Here is a 26,374-nt window from a genome sequence, read left to right as displayed (position 1 = left end):
AGCCCGGGGCGGCCGGGACAGTTTCCGGGCGGTGGGGCCAGGAGCGCGGTGGGCGGGGCTCGCAGCACGAGTTCTCAGCGCGGGAAGCCCGGGACGAAATGGGCAGAGCTCGGGCAAGCGGCGCCAGTTCCTGGGAAGGTGGAGCCCAAGCGAAGTGGGCGGGTCCGGGGTGGGGTGAGCGGCGAGAGCTCCCGGTGGGCGGAGCCCGGGACGAGGAGGACTGCGTGCTTCCGGGTAGGCGGAGCCCGGCTGGTGGGTGGAGCCCGGGGTGGGGCAGGACTGGAGGCTTGGGCTCTCGTGGGCGGAGTCAGGGGCGGGGCCCCGGTGAGGTTTGGGAGAAGAGGGGTCTTTGGCGGCGGCTTAGGGTGGAGCTAGGTTTGGGCTTGGAGTTGGGCCCTGAATAGCGCTTCGCTGTGAATCTCCCGGGGAGGCTCTTCCAACTTGGGGCTGAGCTTCTGCGCTGTGGAGAAGCCAGGTGAGACACTGAAATAACAGAGGTTTGGGTGTGAAAATCCACACTTCAGCACTCAGCCTGGAGTCCGCGGGAGCCCAGAGAAGAGGAGGGGAGTGGAGGTTAATTCCAATATGACCGCATCGAGGACGCTTTCCGAAAGGGATAGCACCCCAAATCTCACTCTATTGTAACTTAATCTTTTAAATTGGAAGACCTATATCTATTGGCTCGAAAAGATATATTAATTTCCTGATATAGTAAATTTGAAAAAAAAAGTTTAAAGAGTCCATATGGTATCCTTTTTGTGTTAATCATGTGTTTGTTCATTTACTGGCAGTCTGGAAGAAAAGACACCATATTGTTAAAATAGTATTTAGGGCCGGGCGCCGTGGCTCAGGCCTTTAATCCCAGCACTTGGTAAGGCCGAGGCGGGTGGATCACGAGGTCAGGAGTTCGAGACCAGCCTGGCCAAAATGGTGAAACTCCGTCTCTACTAAAAATACAAAAATTAGCTGGGCGTGGAGGCGCGCGCCTGTAGTCCCAGACACTCGGGAGGCTGAGGCAGGAGAATCGCTTGAACCCGGGAGGCGGAGGTTGCAGTAAGCCAAGATAGTGCCATTGCACTCCAGCCTGGTCGACAGAGCAAGACTCCGTCTCAAAAAAAGAAAAAAAATAGAATTTATCTATGGTGAATGAATAGTATTAATATCAGGGACTTTCAGTTTCAAGGACTTTACACTTTACAGTCTTCTGAATTGTTTCTATTTGCAATGAGGATAACTCGCTAATCAGGGTACTTCCCATTATAAAAACTGAGATGTTTACATTGATTTTAGCCATCCACAGTCTGATTTTCCAATCTCTTGAGTCCCAAAGCCGATAAATCCTAAAGACTTTGAGCCCAGTTCCTGTGTCAATTACCAATTTTATTGCCTCTCAGCTCCTAATACAAACTTCCACATAGCCTCTATGCTATATAGCAACTCTGTTAAACATTTCTCCTTTAGAGTGGGAAGCCCTATAAGCTAGAAGGAATTGGGGCCGTATCTTTAACCTCCTCAAACAAAACAATTACCAGCCAAGAATTTTGTATCCAGTGAAACTAAGCATCATATAGGAAGGAAAGATACAGTCTTTTTCAGACAAATGGTGAGAGAATTCGCCACTACCAAGCCACCACTACAAGAACTGCTAAAAGGAGCTCTAAATCTTGAGACAAGTCCTGGAAACACATCAAAACAGAACCTCTTTAAAGCATAAATCACACAGGACCTATAAAACAAAAATACAATTTAAAAAGCAAAAACAAAAAAAAGGCATACAGGCAACAAAGCATGATGAATGGAATGGTACCTCACAACTCAATACTAACATTGAATGTAAATGGTCTAAATGCTGCATTTAAAGTGAGTGGGACGGGTATGGTGGTGAGAACATCCTTGTGGTGTCTGCCCCAGCCCCAGACTCAGAACATGGTCCCTCCCTAACCTTGCAGTTTTAGCCTGGCAATAACCTTTATTCAGCCTCTTGACACAAAAACCAGGGTTCTCCCTAACTTCCCTCTATACAGTAAGGTACTGAATAGATTTTCCTTATATGTTGTAGTTATGCCTTTATCATAGTTAATAAATTTTTGGGGGGGTGGACAGGGTCTCCCTCTGTCACCCTGGCTGGAGTGCAGTGGCGCAATCATAGCTTACTGCAGCCTCAAACTCCTGGGCTCAAGTGGTCCTCCCGTCTCAGCCTCCTGAGTAGCTGAGACCGTGGGCACGCGCCGCCGTGTGCAGCTAACATAATTAATAGTTCTTTACATTTAACTTCCCTTGCTTGACCTACTGTATAGTTTCTTATCCTGAGTGGGCACAGACTACTTACTACAGGACTTTGAAGCCAGGCTGGGTAGGTTCTACTGTTGTAACCAAGCGAGTTATAGAGAAACGCCGCACTTTGAGAGAAATTATGGAGTCCTTTATTAGCCAGCAACTCGGAGACAGCTAACGCTCAAAATTCTCTCGGCCCCGAAGAAAGGGCTAGATTCTCTTTTATACTACGGTCTCAGTAGGGGAGTGGGGGTTAACTGAAACAATTTTACAGAAGCAGAATTGGCAAAAAGTTTTAAAAAAATTAATTGGTTATAGAAGCAGTTACAAAAAAGTAAACAGTTCCAGGTGCAGGGGCTTAAACTATCACTAAGAGATAAATGCAGGGGCTTTTAAGTGCCTTCCACAGAGCACATTCCCAGGAGCAGCTGGTACAGCCTGACCCAATATCTTATCAGCAGGTGCATTCCTGAAAGTGCTTGGAGTCAGTTTACGCTAGTTATTCCCTTAAGGGGGATAAAGGGGACTGCAAGTGAAGAAACTAAAATGGAGTCTGTCCGGCTCTCTCTGCTAGGAGAGAGTCACTCAGGTTAAAACAAGGTAGGGTTATCACACTACAGCTTGCCGGTTGGGTGACCTTGGACAAAGTTACTTCACTCTTCTGTGTCTCAGTTTCCTCATCTGTAAAATGAAGTTAATGATAATGCTACTATCTCATAGGGTCATTATGAGGATTAGTTGAGCACTTAGAATAGTTGGTGGCATATAATATAAATGTTAGCAACTATTTCTGGTTAAAAAAATCTGATTTCATTATTTCCCACATACCCTATATATATATATATATATATATATATATATATTTTTTTTTTTTTTTTTTTTTTGAGATAGAGTCTCACTCTGTTTTCCAGGCTGGAGTGCAGTGGTGCAATCTCGATTCACTGCAACCTCCGCCCCCACCACCTCAGCTAATTTTTTGTATTTTTTTGTAGAGGCGGGGTTTCACCATGTTGGCCAGGCTGATCTCAAATTCCTGACCTCAAGTGATCCACCCGCCTCGGCCCCCACCGCCATACTCTTGTCTCTGAGTGTCTTATTCTTCCTTTGATACACCAAGCCTTTGCACAAGATGTACGTACACTCTGTCTGATGCACTCTTTCGCATGCCTTATTTGCAGCTTTTCCCAAGATGAGTTTATTGTTGGCCTCCATCTTCCTGCAGCTTTTTTTTTTCCTGTTTTATCACAACTTTTTGTTCATGTGTCTTGAACAGCAGTAGCATGCTCGGCAACTCAATCTGTCTCTACCTCTGCCATGAGCTCTTCCAGGGCACGGGTCCTGAGAGGTAAAATAATATAAATAGTGCTGGAGTCAGAAACACACTCGAATCTTATCTTGGCTACTTACTAACCTGAGTGACCTTGGATAAGTAACACTAGGATTTCTGAGTGTCAGTTTTTTTGCAAAATGAGGATAATAATAGTAGAGTGCTTATCTAATGGGTGCTGCAGTGAAAATTAAATAATCTCTGCAAAACACTTAGCATAGTGTCTGGCACAACATAGGTACTGTCAAAAATAAACACAGTCGTTGAACATCAGTCAAAGCGATAAAAACAGATTTTATTCAGCAACTATTGACGGTAGGGGAAAGAGCTGAGCTCCATTCCAATTGTGCAGAGGTGATTTGGGCATTTCAAAAGGAGAATGAGGCAGCAGGGAGGAGCTGCGGGGGGCAGCACTCAGTAGAGCCAGGGAAGTGAAAATTACAAAGGGTTGGTCAGTGTAAATACCATTAGGCCAGCCGTGTCTGCTAGCTGGCAGTTATCTAAGTTAGGATTGTATCCTCCCACAGAGACTGGGAGTCCGAGGCCCTATCCTTCCTGATGATTACATTTCAAAGGAATGGCTCTCTAAGTCCTTGAGAAGGACTTCTGAGTTGTAAGTAATACATATTTACAATTCTAAGCCCTTTTAGTAAATGCTCTAAGAAAAGGAGGTCAGGGGCCTATCATCAGGTACTGGCAACAACAAATAGTAAATTTTCCTGGCAGCTTTGAGCTTTCTTAGGCAGGCATTTTAAGGGGGGTCTGGGGGAGAAGGCTGACATAGCCTTATACTGCTAGAAGCCATGCTAGAGTTTGGTCAAGTCTGTTAGTGCAGGGATTTGGAACCGAGTTGTGCTGAGAGTTCTGCAGTTCTCAGTACCCTGTGTAATAAACAACTACATAGGCCGGGTGTAGTGGCTCACCCCTGTAATCCTAGAACTTTGGGAGACCAAGGCTGGAGGATCGCTTGAGGTCAGTTTGAGACCAATGTAGGCAACACAGCAAGACCCTGTCTCTACAAAAAAAAAAAAAAAAAAAAATTTTAATTAGCCAGGCATGGTGGTACCTGTAGTCCTAGGTACCCAGGAGGCTGAAGCAAAAGAATTGCTTGAGCCCAGGAGTTTGAGGCTGCAGTGAACTATGATTGCACCACTGCAGTCTGGCCTGGGCAACAGAGTGAGACCCTCATCTCTTAAAAAATAAATAAGTAATTTAAAAAGAAACTACATAAATTTGCAGTGATGATTATTATCCTCACATAGCTCTGAGCAGGGTATAAGCATTGTAGCTGGCATAAATCCTTGTTGAATTGATATTTTTATTAATTAAAATATAGGTGACATTGCTGTAACAAAGAAACCCAAAAATATTAGTGACTTAAATGAGATACAAATGCATCTCTCATGCCACAGCCTGAGCATATACATTCCAGAGCTGATATAGTGTCTCTGCAATATCTGTTACCCAGGCTCCTGATGTCTTATTGGGGGCCATAACTAGAGTGATGCCCTAGTCCGCGTGGCTGAAGATGGCTTGCCACCTTACCTGCTGATTGCATTCTGACTGGTAAGACCAGGGAAAAGGAGTAGTGGGAGGTTCAAGGACAAAATCTGCAAGTTGTACACATCACGCTGCTCACATTCCACTGACCAAAAGATGCTCACGTGATCACATCCAGGTGTAAAGGAGATCAGGAAACATACAGTTTATTCTGAGCAGTGCAGGTATTATTTGAGTGTGTCAAGGAAGAAGGGGGGAGAATGCACACTGAGAGATAACCAGCAGTTTCTAAACTGCCATATTGTGCTTTTTTTTTCCTGTTTCTAAACTTTCTCTTATAAGCAGGAATTACTTTTTAGATTGAAAAAAATAGATCGTAAAAAACATAGAGGCCGGGCGCAGTGGCTCACGCCTGGAACCCCAGCACTTTGGGAGGCAGAGGCGAGTGGATCACCTGAGATCAGGAGTTAGAGACGAGCCTGGCCAACACAGTGAAACCCCATCTCTACTAAAAATACAAAAATTAGCCAGGCGTGGTGGCACATGCCTGTAGTCCCAGCTACTGGGGAGGCTGAGCCATGAGAATCGCTTGAACTTGGGAGGCGGAGGTTGCAGTGAGCTGAGATGGTACCATGGCACTGCAGCCTGGGTGATAGCGAGGGACTCTTTCTCAAAAAAAAAAAAAAAAAAAAAGAATATATTTTCCAGGCCAGGCGCGGTGGCTCACGTCTGTAATCCCAGCACTTTGGGAGGCCGAAGCTGGTGGATCACCTGAGGTCAGGAGTTTAAGACCAGACTGACCAACATGGTGAAACCCATCTCCACTAAAAATACAAAAAATTAACCACGTGTGGTGGTGGGCGCCTGTAATCCCAGCTACTCGGGAGCCTAAGGCAGGAGAATTGCTTGAACCCAGGAGGCAGAAGTTGTAATGAGCCGAGATTGCGCCATTGCACTCTAGCCTGGGCGACAAGAACAAAACTGCGTCTCAGAAAAAAACAAAAAAACAAAAAGCAAAGAATATATCTTCCCTTCTTACTTCCTGTTCCCTTCCTCTTTCTCTCCTGATCCTCCAACCCCCAAATCTGAAAAGGGTATCTGCCTCACGTGGCCTTCCACCATTGGTTTTGTGGGTGTCTTTTCTAAAAATACTGGTAAAATTCCTCTTGCAGCTTGAGGTCTCACACCAGTGTTCCTTTTTTTTTTTTTTTTTGAGACGGAGTCTCACTCTGTTGCCCAGGCTGGACTGCAGTGAGGCAATCTCAGCCGACTGCAACCTCTGCCTCCCAGGTTCAAGCAATTCTCCTGCCTCAGGCTCCCGAGTAGCTGGAATTACAGGTGCCCACCACCATGCCCAGCTAATTTTTCTTTTTTTTGTATCTTTATTAGAGATGGGGTTTCACCACGCTGGTCAAGCTGGTCTTGAACTCCTAACTTTAGGTGATTCACCTGCTTCGGCCTCCCAAATGTTGGGATTACAGGTGTGAGCCACCATGCCCAGCCACCAGTCACTGTTCTTGGTTGCAAACAACAGAAAGCATTTCTGGCTAACTTAAGCAGAAAGAAAGGTTTACTGGAAGGTTGAGGAGGCGAGAATTTGGGTGTGACTTAGAGGAGAGGAAGCACAGCCCAGGTTACACTGAGATAATGCTCCAAACATTTAAGAAACAGTTGGTTAAGATGCCACCATTTGGCATATGCCTGTAGTCCTAACCACCCAGGAAGCTGAGGCAGGAGGATCTCTTGAGCCCAGGAGTTTGAAGTTACAGTGAGTTATGATTGCACCAGTGGGCTCCAGTGTAGGCAACAGAGAAATACCTTGTCTTTTTTTAAAAAAGAAGGAGGCCGGGCGTGGTGGCTCACGCCTGTAATCCCAGCACTTTGGGAGGCCGAGGCCGGTGGATCACCTGAGGTCAGGAGTTTGAGACCAGCCTGGCCAACACGGTGAAACCCTGTCTCTACTAAAAATACAAAAAGTAGCCAGGAGTGGTGGCAGGCACCTGTAATCCCAGCTACTTGGGAGGCTGAGGCAGGAGAATCGCTTGAACCCTGGAGGCAGAGGTTTCAGTGAGCTGAGAATGTGCCATTGCACTCCAGCCTGGGCGACAAGAGTCAAACTCCATCTCAAAAAGAAAAGAGAAACCACTCTTTTCTAATAATGCCATGCCTCTGTATCCTTTGCTCTGCCACCAGGAATAATCTCTATCCCCGCATCTTTGGGTCATTCCTCCCAGAGGCAATAAATGCCTCAGATAGGAGCAGCCCATTGGCTGGTCCAAGGTCACATGCCTGAGTCCTCATTGCCAGGTTTCCAGGGAAATGAAGTGTATTTCCCTGTAGGATTTCCACAGAAGGAGACTGGGCCCTGCCTCAACCAAACCCACCCAAAGAGAAAAATCTCCCAGATAGAAGGCGAATCTGGGATATAGCTAAACATGGAATAGAATAGCTAATATATGGCAACTGTCAATAATGTCTCCCCACCTCCATTCAATTAATGTTTTTTCCTCTCTTGTGGGAAATCAATAAGCTTCAGTATACAATTTAAGTAAGCTCACATTTGCAATATTCCTGAAAGAAATCCCCATCCAAACTAATGTATACTTTCTAATTTTGCTACCAAAGAACAGAGAGGGACCCACTTATGACCTCATCCCAAATGAGGTAGTGGAATCATGATTAGCTCTTACCTGAGCCTCTTTTCTGTGGCACGTGAAGTAAGAACACTTGAGTCTTTTTGAAGCAGTCAGGGGTTGCCAACAAGAACCTCCGTTTTGTTTTTGTTTTTGTTTTTGTTTTTGAGATGGAGTCTCACTCCATTGCCCAGGCTGGAGTGCAGTGGCGCAATCTCGGCTCACTGCAACCTCTGCCTCCTGGGTTCAAGCAATTCTCCTGCCTCAGCCTCCTGAGTAGCTCAAGTGAGTACCTCCTGAATCTCAAGTGATTCACCTGCCTCGGCCTCCCAAAGTGCTGGGACTACAGGCGCCCACCACCACACCCAGCTAATTCTTGTATTTTTAGTAGAGATGGGGTTATACCATGTTGGCCCAGCTGGTCTTGAACTCCTGACCTCAGATGATCCACCTGCCTCAACCTCCCAAAGTGCTGGGATTGCAGGTGTGAGCCACCACACCCAGCCTCTACTGCCTTTTCTTTTCCCCCCTAAATCAAGTCACTCCTAACTAGAATAGTTAAGATTAGGAAAGATAAAATTGGTCACCAACAGAAGACCAATCCCAGACCAACTGTACTATATACATTTCCCAGGGCTGCTATATGTAACACATTACCACAAACTTGGTAACCTTTAAAAACCAAGAATGTATTCTCTCACAGTTCAAGAGTCCAGAAGTCTGAAATCAAAGCGTCAGCCAAGTTGATTCTTTCTGGAGATTTGGAGGAAGAATCTGTTCCATGCTTCTCTCCTGGCTTCTGGTGGTTGCTGGCAAACATTGGCATTTCTTGGCTTATAAACGCATCACTGCAATCTCTGCCTGTCTTCACATCACTGCCTTCTCTGTGTCTGTATGCACCAATCTCTCTATCCTTTCCCTTATAAGAACACTAGTCACTGGATTTAGGGTTGACCATAAACCAGAATAATCTCATGTTGAGATTTTAATTACATCTGCAAAGATCCTATTTCCAAATCAGATCACATTCACAAGGGGAGGTTTATATCCTTTATGAGGGCACAGTTCAACTCTCTAATCCAACCAAAAGCTGAAGCCAGTGTGGTAATTTTATTTTTTATTTTTTATTTTTGAGACAGGGTCTCACTCTATCACCCAGGCTAAAGTGCAGTGGCAAGATCTTGGCTCACTGCAGCCTCCACCTCCCAGGCTCAAGTGATCCTCCTGACTCAGTCTCCCAAGCAGCCGAGAGTACTGGCGTGCACCACCACACCCAGCTAATTTTTGTATTTTGCGTAGAGATGGGGCTTTGCCATGTTGCCCAGGCTGGTCTTGAACCTCAGACCTCAAAGGATCCTCCTACCTTGGCCTCCCAAAATGTTGAGAGGGCTAAAGCCACCACACCTGGCCCCAGTGTGGTAATTCCTTAATGTTTAATATTATAAAGAGAGAATAAAGGGATAGAGAAAAGCTTTTGGCTGACCATCTGTTAGTGTTCTGGAATTTTGATTGGTTTGCTTAGTTGTTTTTTTTGTTTGTTTGTTTTTTTAACTTTTTTTTTCTTTTTTTTTTTCTTTGAGACAGAGTCTCGCTCTGTCCCCCAGGCTGGAGTGCCGTGGTGGCGATCTTCTCAGCTCACTGCAACCTCTGCCTCCTAGTTTCAAGCAATTCTCTTGCTTCAGGCTCCCAGGTAGCTGGGATTATAGGCGTGTGCCACCACACCCAACTAATTTTTTTTTTTTTTTTTTTTGAGATGGAGTTTTGCTCTGTCCCGTAGGCTGGAGTGCAGTGGCCAGATCTCAGCTCACTGCAAGCTCCGCCTCCTGGGTTCCCGCCATTCTCCTGCCTCAGCCTCCCGAGTAGCTGGGACTACAGGTGCCCGCAACCTCGCCCGGCTAATTTTTTGAATTTTTTAGTAGAGACGGGGTTTCACCGTGTTAGCCAGGATGGTCTCGATCTCCTGACCTCGTGATCCGCCCATCTCGGCCTCCCAAAGTGCTGGGATTACAGGCTTGAGCCACCGCGCCCGGCCTAATTTTTGTATTTTTAGTAGAAACAGTTTCACTATGTTGACCAGGCTGGTCTCGAACTCCTGGCGTCAAGTGATCCACCCGCCTCAGCCTTCCAAAGTGCTGGGATTACAGGCATGAGCCACTGAGCCCCGCCTGCCTTCATGTTTGACAACCCCAAGAATAATCAATATTCTGACTTCTAACAGCAAAAGTTAGTTTTATCTGTGTTTCTGCTTAATATGAAAGGAATTATACATTTTAAAAATCAGGCTCCTTTTGCTTAATATTCTGTTTGCAAGATTTATTCATATTATTGCATCTAGTTGTTGTACATAGTTTTTGACCTAGCCATTGCAGTTCTAGAAATTTATTCTACAGATACAATGTAGAAGTGATATTTGAACCTATTTATTCATAGCAGTTATGCAATAGCAAGAGAACAGAAACAAATGTTCGGCAAGAAAGGTCTGCTTAAATAAAATACGGTGTGTCCACAAAGGGAGGAAGTTCTTTATGTACTCACAGGGAAAGATCACTAAGACTTAGATAAAGCAGCACAGTACAGAACAGAGTGTACAGTATGCTGCATTTATGTAAACAAGGTGGAAATGAATACCCATGCAAACACATGCTCTCATACTTACTTATATAGTATAAATCAGAGGTTAGAAAACTAGCCAGATGTGGTGGTTCATGTCTGTAATCCCACACTTTGGGAGGCCGAGGTGGGCAGATCATCTGAGCTCAGGAGTTGGAGACTAGTTTGGCCAATATGGTGAAACTCTGTCTCTATAAAAATACAAAGAAAAAAAAAAAAAATAAGCCAGGCGTGATGATGCTTGCCTGTAATCCCAGCTACTCGGGAGGCTGAGGCAGAAGCCTGGGAGGCGGAGGTTGCAGTGAGCTGAGGTCGCACCATTGCACTCCAGCCTGGGCAACAAGAGAGAAACTGTGTCTCAAAAAAAAAAAAAAAGAAAGAAAGAAAGAAAGAAAAAGAAAACTATGACCTCTTTGGGCCAGATACATCCTGAGACCAGTTTTTGTAAATAAAGTGTTATTGAAACACAATCATGCCCATTTGTGTCTATATTGTATGTGGCCACTTTTTCACTACTATGGGATTGAGTAATTGCTACAAATATCATACCATCCACAAAACCTAGAATATTTACTCTCTGGCTATTTACAGAAAAAGTTTGCCAGTCCCTAGAGTAGTAGGTTAAATAGTGGCTCCAAAAAGATATATTCAAGTCCTAACCCCCCTCTTATCTGTCAATGTGATCTGATTTGGAAACAGGATCTTTGCAGATATAACTAAGATCTCAAAATGAGATCATCCTGGATTTAGGGTGTGATCTAAATAGTTTAATGACTGATGTCCTTATAAGAGAAAGGGGGGGCTGAGTGCGGTGGCTCATGCCTGTAATTCCAACACTTTGGGAGGCCAAGGCAGGTGGATCATAAGGTCAGGAGTTCAAGACCAGCCTGGCCAAGATGGTGAAACCCCGTCTCTACTAAAAATACAAAAATTAGCCGGGCGTGGTGGCAGGTGCCTGTAATCCCAGCTACTCTGGAGGCTGAGGCAGGAGAATCGCTTGAACCCAGGAAGCTGAGGTTGCAGTGAGCTGAGATCACGCCATTGCACCCCAGCCTGGGCGACAGAGTGAGACTCCATTTCAAAAAAAAAAAAAAAAAAAAAGAAAGTGGGGGAGAGATTTGAGTACAAGCACAAAAAGACAGGAAAGAAGGACATATGATGGTGAAAGCAGAGTGTGGACTTACACTCCTACAAGCCAAGAAACTCCAAAAGTTGTCAACAGACACCAGCAGCTGGGAGACAGGCATGGAATAGTTTCATACGCAGAGCCCCCAGAAGGAAGCAACATGGCCAACACCTTGGTTTTGGATTTCTGGCCTCCTGAACCATCAGAGAACAAATTTCTGTTGTTTTAAGCCACCAAGTTTTTGGTAAGTTGTTGCGGCAGCCTCAGGAAATGAACATGCCTGGTATAGATGATCTCTGGAAGGATACCCAAGAAATGAATAACTTTGGTTGTTAATGGGAAGGGTGACAAGATGGCTAGCAAACGGGCGTATGAAGGAGACTTTTAATCCATATGCTCCTTTGTAACTTAAAACATAACCGTATGAATATACTACATCTTGAAAAATAAATACAATATAAGTAGAAAAGTTAATAACTCCTAATTGGTCTAGCCCAGGGAAGAGAGTTACCTCTGATTGTAGCGGGTGTCTAAAATAATCACTGTAAAGCGTGTTGCCTTTTTAGTCTGCTCAGCTCTGACCAGCTAAAATAGCCTCCTGCTGGTGTGGCTTCCTGTGGATGGCCTCACAAGGTCACTTTATGTCAACAGCACACCTAGACAAAGTCCTTCTGCTGAAGGCAGGCAGGATCTTCTGTAGGCTGTGATCTGAAATAGATCCCCCCATCTGTGTCCATTTCGCTTCTGCTCACTGCTACTAGTCCAGGCCACCATCTTCTCTCACCAGGACGGTGCAGTAACCTTCTAGTTTTTCATTCTACATCTGTTCTTGCTGCTTCCAATCATTCGCACCAAAGAGCGAATCATGTGACTTCTTGCCTTTGCTGTCCTTTCACAGTTGCTCTTTGCAAATAGATCAAAACCACACTCCCATCCTGGCGTGGTGGCGCTTGCCTGTAGTCCCAGCTACTCAGGAGGCTGAGGTGGGAGGATCGGTTGAATCCAGGAGTTTGAGGTTGTAGCAAGCTGTGATTGCGCCTGTGAATAGCCACTGCACTGCAGCCTGGGCAACGCAGGGAGACCCTGTCTCTAAAGTAAATCAAATGCTTAAAAAAAAAGAAAACCCTCCTGGCTGGGCGCAGTGGCTCACGCCTGTAATCCCACCACTTTGGGAGGCCTAAGTGGGCAGATCACCTGAGCTCAGGAGTTCGAGACCAGCCTGGGCAACATGGCAAAACCCCGTCTCCACGAAAAATACAAAAAATTAGCTGGGAGCAGAGGTGTGCCCCTGTAGTCCCAGCTACTCCCAGCTACTTGGAGGCTGAGGTGGGAGAATCTCTAGAGCCTGGGAGGTGGAGGTTGCAGTGAGCCAAAATCCTGCCACTACATTGGTGACAGCCTGGGTGACAGAGTGAGATCCTTTCTCAAAACAACACCACCCCTCTCTACTGTGCTCTTGAAGCACGCCATCTGGCCTATGCATACCCTTGTATTGCTACTTCTCTAGCAATCAACTCTTTCCTCACCATATTCCAGAACAGCATGACACAAATCACTCTGTGGATAAGAATCACCGGAGACTTCCTGAAAGCAAGTTTCCAGGCCTTATCGCAGACCCATGGAATCAGGCTCTTTAGAGAAGGCACCTGAAGCTGTGTGTAATATGTTGATTTTGATTATTATTATTATTATTATTGGCATTGAGACCTGCTTGATTTATTCTGATTATTTAATACACAATGACGCAACTGTGATCCCAAAGCGTGCAAAGTTAAAGCCTTCAACTGCAGCTGAGGAGAGGGCAGGAATGGTACACCTGGGGACGGTGGTGAGTCAGGAATGAGGGGCAGGCGGCTATGACCAGGGCAGCCTTCTACCCGGGGCCAGAGACAGGGAAGTGACCTGAGGAGCAGGACCCAAGGGTAGCCCAGGGTCGAGGAAGGGGACAGAGACCTCCCCTTGGCCTAGGTCAGGAGCTCAGAAGTGCCACATGGCTGAGGGAGCAGTGGGCCAGAGGCAGGGCCAGGAGAGCACCATTTTCTGGGGGACTGGGGGCAGGGAGGTGCCCTACAGGAGAAGCCAGTAGGGGCTGCCTGCCCCTGGGGTGGAGACCAGGCTGGAGCAGGCTGGAGCAAGACCTGAGGCAGGCGCAGGGCCTGAGAGCCCGGCTGGCTGGGCTCTGGGGGGCTCCCAGAGCAGCCTGGCCCAGGGAGCAGTCCTGACTCTGCAGGGGATGCCCAGTGAGGGGCCACAGACCCCTCAGAACTTCTCCCACTCTCTCCCTGGAAAGGAGCTGGGGAACCCATAGTGCAAATCTGTGGACCACTCAGTGATGGAGGGAGGCTGTGCCCAAAGGTGGACACTGGGGGTTGCCCCCTCCACCACCTCGGCCTCCACCGCTGTCCTCAGTACAGCGCTTCTCCTAAGAGTGCAGGCCGTGGACGCCACCCTCGATCTGGGCCGACATGGTCCGCTTCTCAAACTTGAGCTCTCCTGAGTACATCATGGACTGAAGGACAGACAGGTTGCGGGCCCTGATATCATGGCAGCCATGCTGCATACCCGCTATGAGGTAGGGCACGAACTTCTGAATGGACCCTTTGTCCTGGTGGAGCCCAAGACACCCTGTGTGATCTTCACCTTATCCCCCTTGCTGAAGTATCGTTTCTGGCTGCTGCTGTTCTTCTCCATGGCATCCAGGAAGCCTGTGCCTCAGTATTTCTTGAACCACACCCCGTCTGAGAAGAAGTACTCACAGGGGGCCTCCAAGGTGGCAGCCAGCAGTTAGCCCATCATCACTGTGGAGGCACCAAGGACCAGCACCTTGATGTGCCCTGTGGTCAGGATGCCACCATCGGCTATGATGAGCACACCAAAGCGCTGGGCTCAGCCACCTTGTACACAATAGTGCCCTGGGGCCAACCTTAGGCCATCACTTCCTGGGTGATGCAGAGGGAGCCGTGGCCCATGCCCACGCACAGCCTGTCCACACCAGCGCCAGTCAGGTTCTTGGCCTGGGCTGCTGTCACCACGTTCCCCCCAATCACCTGGAGATGGGGGTACTTCTGTTTTTTGTTTTTTTTTTGTTTTTTTTTTGAGACGGAGTCTCGCTCTGTCGCCCAGGCTGGAGTGCAGTGGCACGATCTCGGCTCACTGCAAGCTCCGCCTCCCGGGTTCACGCCATTCTCCTGCCTCAGCCTCCCGAGTAGCTGGGACTACAGGCGCCCACAACCGCGCCCGGCTAATTTTTTGTATTTTTAGTAGAGACGGGGTTTCACCGTGGTCTCGATCTCCTGACCTTGTGATCCGCCCGCCTCGGCCTCCCAAAGTGCTGGGATTACAGGCGTGAGCCACCGCGCCCGGCCAGTACTTCTGTTTGATGTAATGCACCATGGCAATCTGATAACACCGAGTTCCCTTGGGACGAGTCCAAGACTATGACGTTGATGCCTGCCTGGGTGAGCAGGTCCAGGCGGTATTTGTCATCCTCACAGGTGCCCACAGCTGCCCCGCACAGCAGCTGCCAATGGGAATCCTGGGAGGCCACAAGGTAGTCTCGGTTCTTCTTCAGGTCAGTGCAGGCAATGATGGCCACCAGCTCATCATGATCATTGACGATAGGCAGCTTCCCTTTCTTGCTATGCTGCAGAATCTCATTTGCCTCTTTCAATGTCACTCCTGCTGGAGCCACCACCAGCTTGATCCTTGGCATCATCACCTCACTGAGGAGGGTGGTGTGGTCCTTCTCAGCAAGAAAGTCAATGTCTCGGGAGGTGACAATGCCCACCAGCTTGCTGCCCATGGTGCCTGTCTCAGTGATGGGGATGCCGGAGAAGCCATGCCGCATCTTGGCCTCCAGCACATCACCCACAGTGTGCGAGGGTCTCAGCACCACGGGGTCCGTGATGAAGCCCTGTTCAAACTTGACCTTCCGCACCTCGTTGGCCTGGAACTCTGGGGTGCAGTTGTGGTGAATGAAACCAATACCTCCCATCAGAGCCACGGCGATGGCCATGTTGTCCTCTGTCACAGTGTCCATGGGGGTAGAGGTCAGCGGTGTCTTCAGCGTGATCTTCCGGGTGAGGGTTGAGGTCAGGTCTGCCTCATCAGCTATCAAGTCTGAATCCTGGGAGAATCAGGAACTCCTAGGTGAGGCCATGGGCCCTGGTGAAGAGCTGCTGTGCGGTGAGCCCATCCTTGGGGACATAGCCGGTGCCGCCGCTCATCAGGTAGTCCGCCATGCTGCCGGAGACCCCATGACCCAACATAAGGCCGCCAGCCTGCTGGCGCGGGCCAGGGGTGGACTATTTTTATTTTTTGAGACTGGGTCTCACTATGTTCCCCCGACTGGTTTGGAACTGCCGGGCTCAAGCGATCCTCCCACTTCAGCCTCCCAAGTAGCTGGTACTACAGGCCCACACCACCACACCTGGCTTTGTGTAGTGTGTTTAATAAGCTCCCTGGGGAATTCTATCTTTGAAGTTCTAGAAGCATTTTCAATTACTTTGGACTTCCTACCTCAGGGCCTTTGCACTTGTTCTTCTCATTCCTGGAAAACTCTGCCAATTTTTTGAAGGGCTGATTCCTTCTCATGTTTTATGTGTCATCTAAAATGTCGCCTCCTCAGACTGACCTTTCTTTTTTATTTATGTATTTTTGAGGCGGAGTCCCGCTCCGTCGCAAGGGCTGGAGTGCAGTGCCATAATCTTGGCTCACTGCAACCTCTGCCTCGCTGGTTCAAGCAGTTCTCCTGCCTCAGCCTCCATAGTAACTGGGATTACAAGCGTGTGCCACCAAGCCTGGCTAATTTTTGTATTTGTAGTAGAGACAAGGTTTTGCCATGTTGGCCAGGCTAGTCTTGAACTCGTGACCTCAAGCAATCTGCCTGCCTCGCCCTCCCAAAGTGCTGGGATTACAGGTGTGACACATGCCTGACCTCAGACCCACCCTTCCTTCCTTCCTTCCTTCCTTCCTGCCTTCCTTCCTTCCTTCCTTCCTTCCTTCCTTCCTTCCTTCCCTCCCTCCCTCCCCTTCCCTCCTTCCCTCCTTCCCTCCCCCCTTCCTTCCTTCTTTTTGAGATGGAGTTTCGTTCTTGTTGCCCAAGCTGGAGTGCAGTGACGTAATCTCAGCTCACCACAACCTCCGCCTCCCGGGTTCAAGAGATTCTTATGCCTCAGCCTCCTGAGCAGCTGGGATTACAGGCGCCCACCACCACGCCTGGCTAATTTTGTATTTTTGGTAGAGACAGGGTTTCTCCAGGTTGGCCAGGCTGGTCTAGAAATCCCAATCTCAGGTGATACCCACCTCGGCCTCCCAAAGTGCTGGGATTACAGGCGTGAGCCACCCTGCCTGGTCTCAGATTGACCTTTCAAGTCCACTGTATGTTTCTTTCCCTTCAACCACTCTCTGTCACGTGACCCTGTTTCATTTTCTTTGTACCACTTGCTATAATGAAGTTACCTTGTTTATTTACTTGTTTATCCACTGAGTACCTCTTAGAATGTAAGCTCCGTGAACCTAGGGTTTCTGTTTGTGTTGTTCACTGCTTTACTCCTTGCACCTCTAACTATGCTTAGAATAAGATGGGGGCTCAATTAGAATTTCCTGAATAAACAAATCAAATGAGATGGTATATACAGTATATAGTCTTGTGGTTTTTGTTGTTGTTGTTGTTGTTGTTTTTTGACAGAGTCTCGCTCTGTCGCCAGGCTGGAGTGCAGTGGCACCATCTCGGCTCACTGCAACCTCTGCCTCCCAGGTTCAAGCAATCCTCCTGCCTCAGCCTCCCAAGTAACTCAGGCTACAGGTGTGCGCCACCACGCCCAGCAGAGATGGGGTTTCACCATGTTGACCAAGATGGTCTCAATCTCTTGACCTTGTGATCTGCCCGCCTCAGCCTCCCAAGGTGCTGGGATTACAGGTGTGAGCCACCATGCCCAGCCGTATATAGTATTTTAAAACCAAGTAATGGTAAACTCTGCTACTTTTTAATTTTTTAAACTGTGCTACTTTAAATATTGTTCCTTCCTTTTTCACTTATGTTGGTTAAACAATTATTTTAAAGCTTTTTCTATTGTAAAAGTGAAACATATTCGTGCAAGAAAAATCAGAAAAATTTTGTTTGGGCATAGTGGCTCACACCTGTAATCCCAGGCTTTCGGAGGCCATGGTGGGAGGATTGCTTGAGACCAGGAGTTTGAGACCAGCCTAGGCAACAGGGTGAGACCCTGTCTCTAAAAACAAATTAGCCAGGTGTGATGGCACATACCTGTGGTCCCAGCTACTAGGGAGGCTGAGGTGGGAGGATTGCTTGAGCCCTGGAGGTCAAGGCTGCAGTGAACCGTGGCTGCAACACTGCACTCCAGCTTAGTGACAGAATAATAATCTGTCTTCCTGGGGACGGAGGCTTGCGCCTGTAATCCTAGCACTTTGGGAGGCCGAGATGGGCGGATCACGAGGTCAGGAGATCGAGACCATCCTGGCGAACACGGTGAAACCCTGTCTCTACTAAAAAGTACAAAAAAACTAGCCGGGCGAAGTGGCGGGCGCCTGTAGCCCCGGCTACTCGGAAGGCTGAGGCAGGAGAATGGCGTAAACCCGGGAGGCGGAGCTTGCAGTGAGCTGAGATCTGGCCACTGAACTCCCGCCTGGGAGTGAGACGGAGTGAGACTCCGTCTCAAAAAAAAAAAAAACAAAAAACTTACATTTAGTTTATTGTCTTTCTCCTTCCACTAGAGTTTAAGTTCCATTAGGTCATTTTTGTTCTTTTTATTCACTGCTGCATCCTCACTGCTTAGAATAATGCCTGGCACATAATAGAGTCTCAATATGTATTTAACAAATATTTAATGAACTGCAGTTACCCAAATCAATAAACAGCTTTCATGTATTTCACTAGGATCCCTCGGACATTCTGATCATTCAGCGTGTTATCTATTTCAAGTAACTGCCATCTTAGAGGAGCCATCTTCTGTATTCTGTGATAATAGCAAACGCTTATTGAGCACTTACTATGTGCAAGCATGGCTCCAAGGTATAACAATAGTATTTTAGGGCCTTAGGTATTATAATCGGAGTTACTTTCCGAGTATATATACATTCCGAAATACATCTAAAAATTATTTGTTGTATATCAGAACTTCACATTTAACTGGGAGTCCTGCTCTCTTTTTTGAGACAGTTTCTTGTTTTTTTTTGGGGGGGGGGGCCTTTTTTTTTTTTTTTTTTTTTGAGACAGAGTCTTGCTCTGTTGTCCAGGCTGGAGTGCAGTGCCACGATCTCGGCAGGCTGCAACCTGTGCCTCCCGGCTTCAAGCAATTCTCCTGTGAGGAAATTAGAACCTGGAGAGGTGAATAATTTGTTCGAGATCTTCTACGTGGGATGTTCAATGGCAAAGATGAGTGCAGAACCCGCGTCCTTAACTAAACGATGGCACTCTGCTGAGTTGCTTTTAGCTCCTTGTGTTTTCTTTCTTTTTGGTAGTTAACTTGTTTTCGTTAAGCCCTCAATTAAAAAAAAAAAAAAAAAAAAACTCTTAAGTCTCAAAGTCAAAACCTGTCAAAGGCCAAGTGCTTTATTTCCCTCCATTCAAGGAGTGGGCATTTTGCTTTTGAATCCTGGATGGCGGGAAGCAGCAAGCAGGTGTCAACAGGGGTGGGGAGGAGACGCCGGTCCCCGCCAGCCAATCAGAGCGCGCGGAGGCCTCCCTTCCCCCGCCGCCGTCCACGCGCCAAAATTCCAAACGGGCTGTGCACCGCTCCCGTCGTCTCCTTCCGCCGGGCTCAGCGAGCCGGAACTATGTGAAGAAAAAGAAGTCAGCGCTGTCCGCCGACTGTCTGCTCACATCCTCTATACTGTCGGCCTGTGTTCCTCTCCACGTTGGCCCGGCCTCCTTCGCTCTACAAATGGGAGGAGAGTTTCGAGCCTGCTGTTCTATGGCGGCGGCGTGGGCGGGACAGGCGGCGGAGGGATCCTGGGCGCGCGCGCTGCGGCCGCTGGCGCGGAGCTTGTGGCGCCAGAATTCGGAGCGCGGAAGAGCCAGAGCTGCGGCCGCCTGGAGCTGGAGCCCTCTGCAGTCGCGCACACCGAGGCCATTAGGGAGAGAAGATGGTGGTTCTCCGCAGCAGCTTGGAACTGCACAACCACTCCGCCGCCTCGGCCACGGACTCCTTGGACCTGTCCAATGAGTTCCTCAGTCTGGAGCAGATCGGCCGGAGGCGGCTCCGCTCGGCTGGCGCGGCGCAGAAGCAGCCCGTGGCGACCACAGCCAAAGCGGGCGTGAGTACCGGCCTGAGGCAGGCTCCCTGGGCGGTTCCCGTGGGGACTGTCCGCAGCCCGGCGCCCGGAGGGGCCTGGGGGTGGGCGGCGCCGGTCTAGGTGACAGTTGTCGGGGACGAAGTGTGGTCGAGGACGAGTAAAATGGAAGCTCTGGGGATCGGAGGTGCGGGTCGGGTCGCAGAGCTGAGGCTGGCCGGGAGAGGACTAAGCATTTGGTCACCACCTACTTTTACGCAAGAGGAAATCGAAGCCTGCCACAGCGGAGTGCAGTCTGGGGCCAAGCGGCAGCTGTTCGGCCGCCCCCAAGATCCCCCTCCCTGGCGGATCGATCGCCCAGTCTCCTGCCCTAGGTTCGCGTCAACCTGGAGGCAACACGCATCCTCTGACTGCTTTCTGTCTGCGCCATAAACGTTGGGGGGTGGGAGGGAGCACAGGGACGGACAGGTTGTAATTCAGGCTCTCTGACCTCCATTAACGATCCAGAGGGGTTCCGTAATAAGATCGCAGTGAATAATACCCGGTTGCATAATGTGGAGGGATGAGGACCAACATTTCCTGTACCCCCCCCCCCAAGCCTCATCATAACCCTTTGAGAATGCATAGTTGTGATATCTCTTTGACAGATGAAGAAACGGACTCAAAAAGGTAAACAGTAAGGGGTAGATCTAAAATTGGAACTCAGATTGCCTGCCTCCCAAATCGTTCCCTTTCTCTTCCGTCACGCTGCAGTTACAAACAGTGTCTATAGGGGAAGTTTGGAAGGGAGGAGGGTCCTCTTGAAAGAAGTGCTGCTTCTAGGTCTGAAGTACAGTGAAGGTTTTTGCAGGGCAGAGTTAAAGCTGAGCAGAGTTACTCTCCTCCCATCCAGCTCCCCCCGCCAGCTGCCTAAAGAGGCCTAGGTGGAAGGGTTTCAGCATTCACAGAAGGTTGAAGTCGAGGAAGCTCGCTAGTAAATTTAGTTAAAGCAGCAAGTAACATAGTTGGATTCAAGGTGTTGAAGTGAGTGAGGGTAGGCATGGAGTAGGAAAAATAGGACCTGAGAGAGGGTTGGGAACTTGGGAGTGAGAATGAGAGGCTCAGGGGAAGTGTCTGGTGGAAGTGACAATGTAATCCTCTTCAGTTCAGCAGACGATTTCAGGGTCTTGGATTAAGTCTCCTATTAAGATCTTGTATATAGATAACTATATAAAATTAGTTGCCGGTACCTTCGCTGGGCATCCCATTCTGGTTGCTACTCTGCTGAGGGGAGTGGGTTAAAAACTTTAGTCCCTTCAATCTCTGAAATTGTGATTCTGAATTGAAAAGACAAGTAATTTCCTGACTCAGGATTTGTTTCTCAGTCATGTGCCAGGAATTGGCAGCGACCTGGAGAGGCCAAACACTTCTGCACTGAAGTTGGTTACTGGACTTATTAACCTGTGTTCAGAAAAGCTATTTCAATACTGATTGATTATTTATGTCCGGGATAACACTAGATCATATGAACATAATGATACATACTGATGTATTGAATACTGGTTAAATACATAGACTTTTTTTTTTTTTTTCTTGGAGATAGAGTCTCGCTCTCTCATCCAGGCTGAAGTTCACTAGTGCGATCTCAGCTCACTGCAACCTCCACCTCCCGGGTTCAAGCAGTTCTCTTGCCTCAGCCTCCCAAGTAGCTGGGATTACAGACTTATGCCTCCACGCCGGGCTAATTTTTATATTTTTAGTAGAGACAGGGTTTCTGTTGGCCAGGCTGGTCTCGAACTGCTGACCTCAGGTAATCCACTCGCCTCAGCCTCCCAAAATGCTGGGATTACAGATGTGAGCCACCCTGCCTGGCCAGATATACAGCGTCTTAAGAAAACTGTTGGCCGGGTGCGGTGGCTCATGCCTGTAATCCCAGCACTTTGGGACACCGAGGCGGGCGGATCACGAGGTCAGGAGATTGAGACCATCCTGGCTAACACAGTGAAACCGAGGTGGGCAGATCACAAGGTCAGGAGATTGAGACCATCCTGGCTAACACGGTGAAACCCCATCTCTACTAAAAATACAGAAATTAGCCGGGCGTGGTGGCGGGCCCCTGTAGTACCAGCTGCTTGGGAGGCTGAGGCAGGAGAATGGGGTGAACCTAGGAGGAGGAGGTTGCAGTGAGCCGAGATCGCGACACTGCACTCCAGCCTGGGGGACAGAGCGAGACTCCGTCTCAAAAAAAAAAAAAAAGAAAAAGAAAACTGTTAATTATGAATTTCAGTTTCTGCTTCTCAGGTTTACCAGTAATCAGCAGGTTTCTACACTTGTTAATTGGGGTGATACCCACCACATTGGTAGTGAGGATTAAATGTGATCAAGCATGTAAGGAGATTAATTGAACAGTTAGCATATAATTAGGACTCAGTCGTTGTCAGTTATTAAGACCATCGTCAGTTTTAGTTAATGGCCACTCTGTTTTTTTTCAGTTCCTCGGGAAAAAAAACCTTAGGTCATTGTTGACTCCTCACATCCAGTGCATTAGCAAATTCTGTTGGCTCTACTTTCAAAATATATTCCAAGTCTGACCACTTTATATGTCCTCCAGTGTTGCCATGCTGGTTCAAGCCATAATCTCTTTCCTGGATTATTTACTTATTTATTATTATTATTTTGAGACAGAATCTTGCTCTGTCACCCAGGCTGGAGTGCAGTGGCATGATCTCAGCTTGCTGCAATTTCCGCCTCCCGGGTTCAAGTGATTCTCCTGCCTCAGCCTCCCAAGTAGCTGGGATTACAGGCACACACCACCACGCCCAGCTAATTTTTGTGTTTTTAGTAGAGCTAGTATTTCACCGCGTTGGCCAGTCTGATCTCAAACTCCCGGTCTTAGGTGATCAGCCCACCTCGACCTCCTGAAGTGCTGGGATTACAGGTGTGAGCCACCACACCTGGCTATCTTTCCTAGATTATTGTAATTCTTGATTGGCCTCCTTCCTGTTTTCTACTGTTTGATGTATATATTATGTCCCCGCCTTCCCTCAACAATCAGTTCTCTTTATGTATTTATTTACTTATTTTTGAGACAGAGTCTTGCTGTGTCACCCAGGTTAGAGTGCAGTGGCACCATCACGGCTCACTGCAGCCTCAACCTCCCGGGATCAAGTGATCCTCCCACCTCAGCCTCCTAAGTAGCTGGAACTACAGGTGCACGACACCACACCCAGCTCATTTTTAAGTTTTTTTGTAGCGATGGAGTCTCACTATGTTGCTCGAACTCCTGGACTCAAGCAATCCTTCAGTTTCAGCTTCCCAAATTGCTGGGATTAAAGACATGAACCACCATGCCCCACCAATAGTCAGTTCGTAATGCAGTGAATCTTTTTAATTTTTTATTTTTTTTGAGACAGAGTCTCACTGTGTCTCCCAGGCTGGAGTGCAGTGGCTCGATCTCGGCTCACTGTAAGCTCCACCTCCCGGGTTCACGCCATTCTCCTGCTTCAGCCTCCCGAGTAGCTGGGACTACAGGGGCCCGCCAACACACCCGGCTAATTTAGTGTATTTTTAGTAGAGACGGGGTTTGACCATGTTGGCCAAGGTGGTCTCAATCTCCTGACCTAATGATCCGCCCACCTTGGCCTCCCAAAGTGCTGGGATTACAGGCGTGAGCCACTGCGCCCAGCAAATGCCGTGAATCTTTTAAATTAAAAGTCAAAACAGTTGATCACTCAAAACCTTCTTGAGACTCCCTATTTAAGTGAAAGTCTGTAAGTTTGGGAGCAGCCCTAAGCATCCCTGCCTCCTTTATAATGACATCTTTTTCTACCCCTTTACAAAACCCACTCTTTTCCAGCCACACAGGCATAGCTACTCCTTTAATACCAGGGCCTTTCCATTTGGTATACCTCTCCTGGAAGTACTCTTCCCTTGGATATCTGCATGACCAATTCTTTTAACTTTTTTTTTTTTTTTTTACGTTATTTTAAACCAAAAAACAAAACCTCAGGAGTTGTACTTTAATGTGGTCCAGAAATTGTACAAATAAATAAGTCAGTCCTTATAACCTTACATGGTAGATAAGATTTTTTTTTTATATGAGAAAACCGATGCACAGAGACTTAAATAACTTGCCCAAATTCACCTTATAGTAAGCTGTGTGACTATGATTCAAATTTAGGAGTCTGTCTACCTCAAGTCTTTGCTAAAATTTCACCTTTGCAATGATGCTTACCGTAAGCACCATATTTAAAATTACAAACCACTCACCTGACATGCCTCTTTATTCTGCTTTATATTCTCCTAACACTTATCACCTTCCAACATAATCTATACTTTTGTATTTTTAAGTATTTTTCTCTCTTCCCAAATCAGAATGTAACTGCACGGGGACTTGGATTTTGACTTTTTGTTTGGCAGTGTTATCCCAGCACCTAGAACAGAACCTAGCAGGAAGTAAGTGTATATTAAATATTTGTTGTTGATTGTTGTTACTCTAAAGAGACGGAAGTCTAGCAGAGGAGACCTAACAGCAATATACAGAGATTATTTGCCATAAATCCCATATTTGTGGTATATGGTGGTTGAGCAATTAGAATGCACTCAGCTGGATGTTGTAGGGTAGAAAGGATTCCCCCCAACCCCCACCACAGTTCCCAGCAGGCATTATACCTTTTTGAGACAAAGTACTCCTTCCTTTTATACGTCAAGGTGTCTGTGTACACCAAATTATAATTTCAGTGTTACTTAGCATGGGATTTGATTAAAATAAATCAATGGTCTTTAGGGGTAATATATTCATACTGACAAGCCCATCAGTACCAAAAATGAAACATGTCTCTGTAATTGGAATATTTTCTGATTTGGGGACTTTACATTCAATACATTTGGTTGGATTTCACCTTGCTGTTTATATCAACCATGCATTTCAGAGACTTCATTCCCTGATCACCCTGATTATATTTGGATATTTCTTAGTTTCCTCAGCCATATATTTATTGACAGAGCATTTCTTAGACTAGGTTACTTTTATGGTTGGTTACATTTATTCATATTAATTCATTAACTTGAATTTTTCCTAATCTCAGGCTGACCTTTCTTTTCAGAACTTCTCCTTTCATTACCTCTGATCAGGCTGACATTATTTTCAAGTTCTGAAGTTACCTATAGTCACCTATTTATTAACTACATTCTGTTTTTACATTTTGAGTATAATGTCATTCAGCTGGGCTTATGGATTTGTGTTTTTGTTTTTTCCTGACTTATATAGGTTCCCTGAATATTGTGGTGGTGGTGTTCTAAGTTTGTTTTTTGTTGTTTTTTTAAAACTTTTATTTTCATCCTACCAACTTTATGACTTTGGATATCTTTTCTGTAGTTTCTTTTTCTTCCAGAATCAGATTAGCCATTGTCTATTTCTGTACTTTCTTTGTTTTCTAAGGTCTAAGGTTTTTTGGTTTCTGTAAATTTAGGGTTGTTTCTCATGTTGAAGAGTCACTTAAGGATATATAGTAGGGTGATTTTTGTTAATCGATGATGATCGTACATTACTTTTGGTATTTCTTTTTTTTTCCTTTTGAGACTGTGTTTTGCTTTTGTCACCCAGGCTGGAATGCAATGGCGCAATCTCGGCTCACTGCAACCTCTGCCTCGTGGATTCAGGCAATTCTTCTGCCTCAGCCTCCAGAGTAGCTGTAAGCGCCTCCCAATTACAGGCGCCTGCCGCCACACCCAGCTAATTTTTGTATTTTTAGTAGAGACAGGGTTTCGCCATGTTGGCCAGGCTGGTATCAAACTCCTGACCTCAGGTGGTCCACCTGCCTCAGCCTCCCAAAGTGCTGGGATTACAGGCATGAGCCCCTGCGCCTGGCCTACTTTTGGGTTGTTTACCTACATTTTTATTTTTCCATGTGTTAGGTAAAATAAAACATTCTTCAGTATGTAGAAGGTACTATTTTAAACATTGTTTATTTTAAAGTTTGGAAAGATACTCAAAACTCAACATGAATATTTGTAACATATAGGAGATTTAAAAAACTTAAAGCATAACACAATACAGAAAAATGAAAAGTATACAGCTTAATGAAGTATCACAAAGCATAGATAGGGAGCTTTTGGGTGTGGCAGTGAGTGGTGCTCCCTGGAGTTGGGTGACATGTCAGTTCTGTATTCAGTCATAAGCAAGACAGGGCCCTTGATTTTAGGTTTAGAAGTTATAGCTTTGTTTGGGAGACAGTGAAGAGCCGGAAGAGGGATCTGATGAGACAGTGTTTAGGATGAATTATAGTTAAAAAATCTAGAGTTAAGGAAGACCAGTTAAAAGATTGTAATGGTAGGCTGGGCGGGTGGGTCATGCTTGTAATCCTAGCACTTTGTTTGGGAGGCCAAGGTGGGCAGATCACCTGAGATCAGGAGTTCGAGACCAGCCTGGCCAACATGGTGAAATCCCGTCTCTACTAAAAATACAAAAATTAGCCGGGCATGGCGTTGCACACCTGTAATCCAAGCTACGTGGGAGGATGAGGCAGGAGAATTGCTTGAACCCTCGAGGCGGAGGTTACAGTGAGCCGAGGTTGCACCATTGCACTCCAGCCTGGGCAAGAGAGCGAGACTCTGTCTTAAAAAAAAAAAAAAAAGATTATAATGATAATAGCTACCACTTACATAGCAGTT

The 26,374-nt window shown here is 47.0% G+C and overlaps 1 protein-coding gene and 1 pseudogene across 2 annotated transcripts in view; one reads left to right on the top strand and one right to left on the bottom strand.

The window, feature by feature from the left end:
- Positions 1–309: 309 nt before the first annotated feature.
- Positions 310–26,374, top strand: part of ATAD2 (ATPase family AAA domain containing 2) — a 97,917-nt gene continuing 71,852 nt past the window's right edge. The window contains exons 1-2 of one of the 2 annotated variants that reach the window (XM_073999403.1): positions 310–475; positions 5,070–5,167. Coding sequence is in view for 1 of the 2 variants with exons in the window: in XM_005564026.5 (XP_005564083.3) it covers positions 19,577–19,747 (171 nt within the window). In the remaining variant the exon portion in view is untranslated. Of the gene's footprint in view, positions 476–5,069; positions 5,168–19,486; positions 19,748–26,374 lie in introns of those variants that run through there. The other variant, XM_005564026.5, reaches the window with a different exon arrangement.
- Positions 13,797–15,882, bottom strand: LOC102120179 (inosine-5'-monophosphate dehydrogenase 1 pseudogene; annotated as a pseudogene).

Source organism: Macaca fascicularis, chromosome 8 (assembly GCF_037993035.2).
Source record: "Macaca fascicularis isolate 582-1 chromosome 8, T2T-MFA8v1.1".
Classification (NCBI taxonomy): Eukaryota; Metazoa; Chordata; class Mammalia; order Primates; family Cercopithecidae; genus Macaca; species Macaca fascicularis.
The sequence above is the reverse complement of the archived record's forward strand: the minus strand, read 5'-3'. Positions and strand labels throughout refer to the sequence as shown.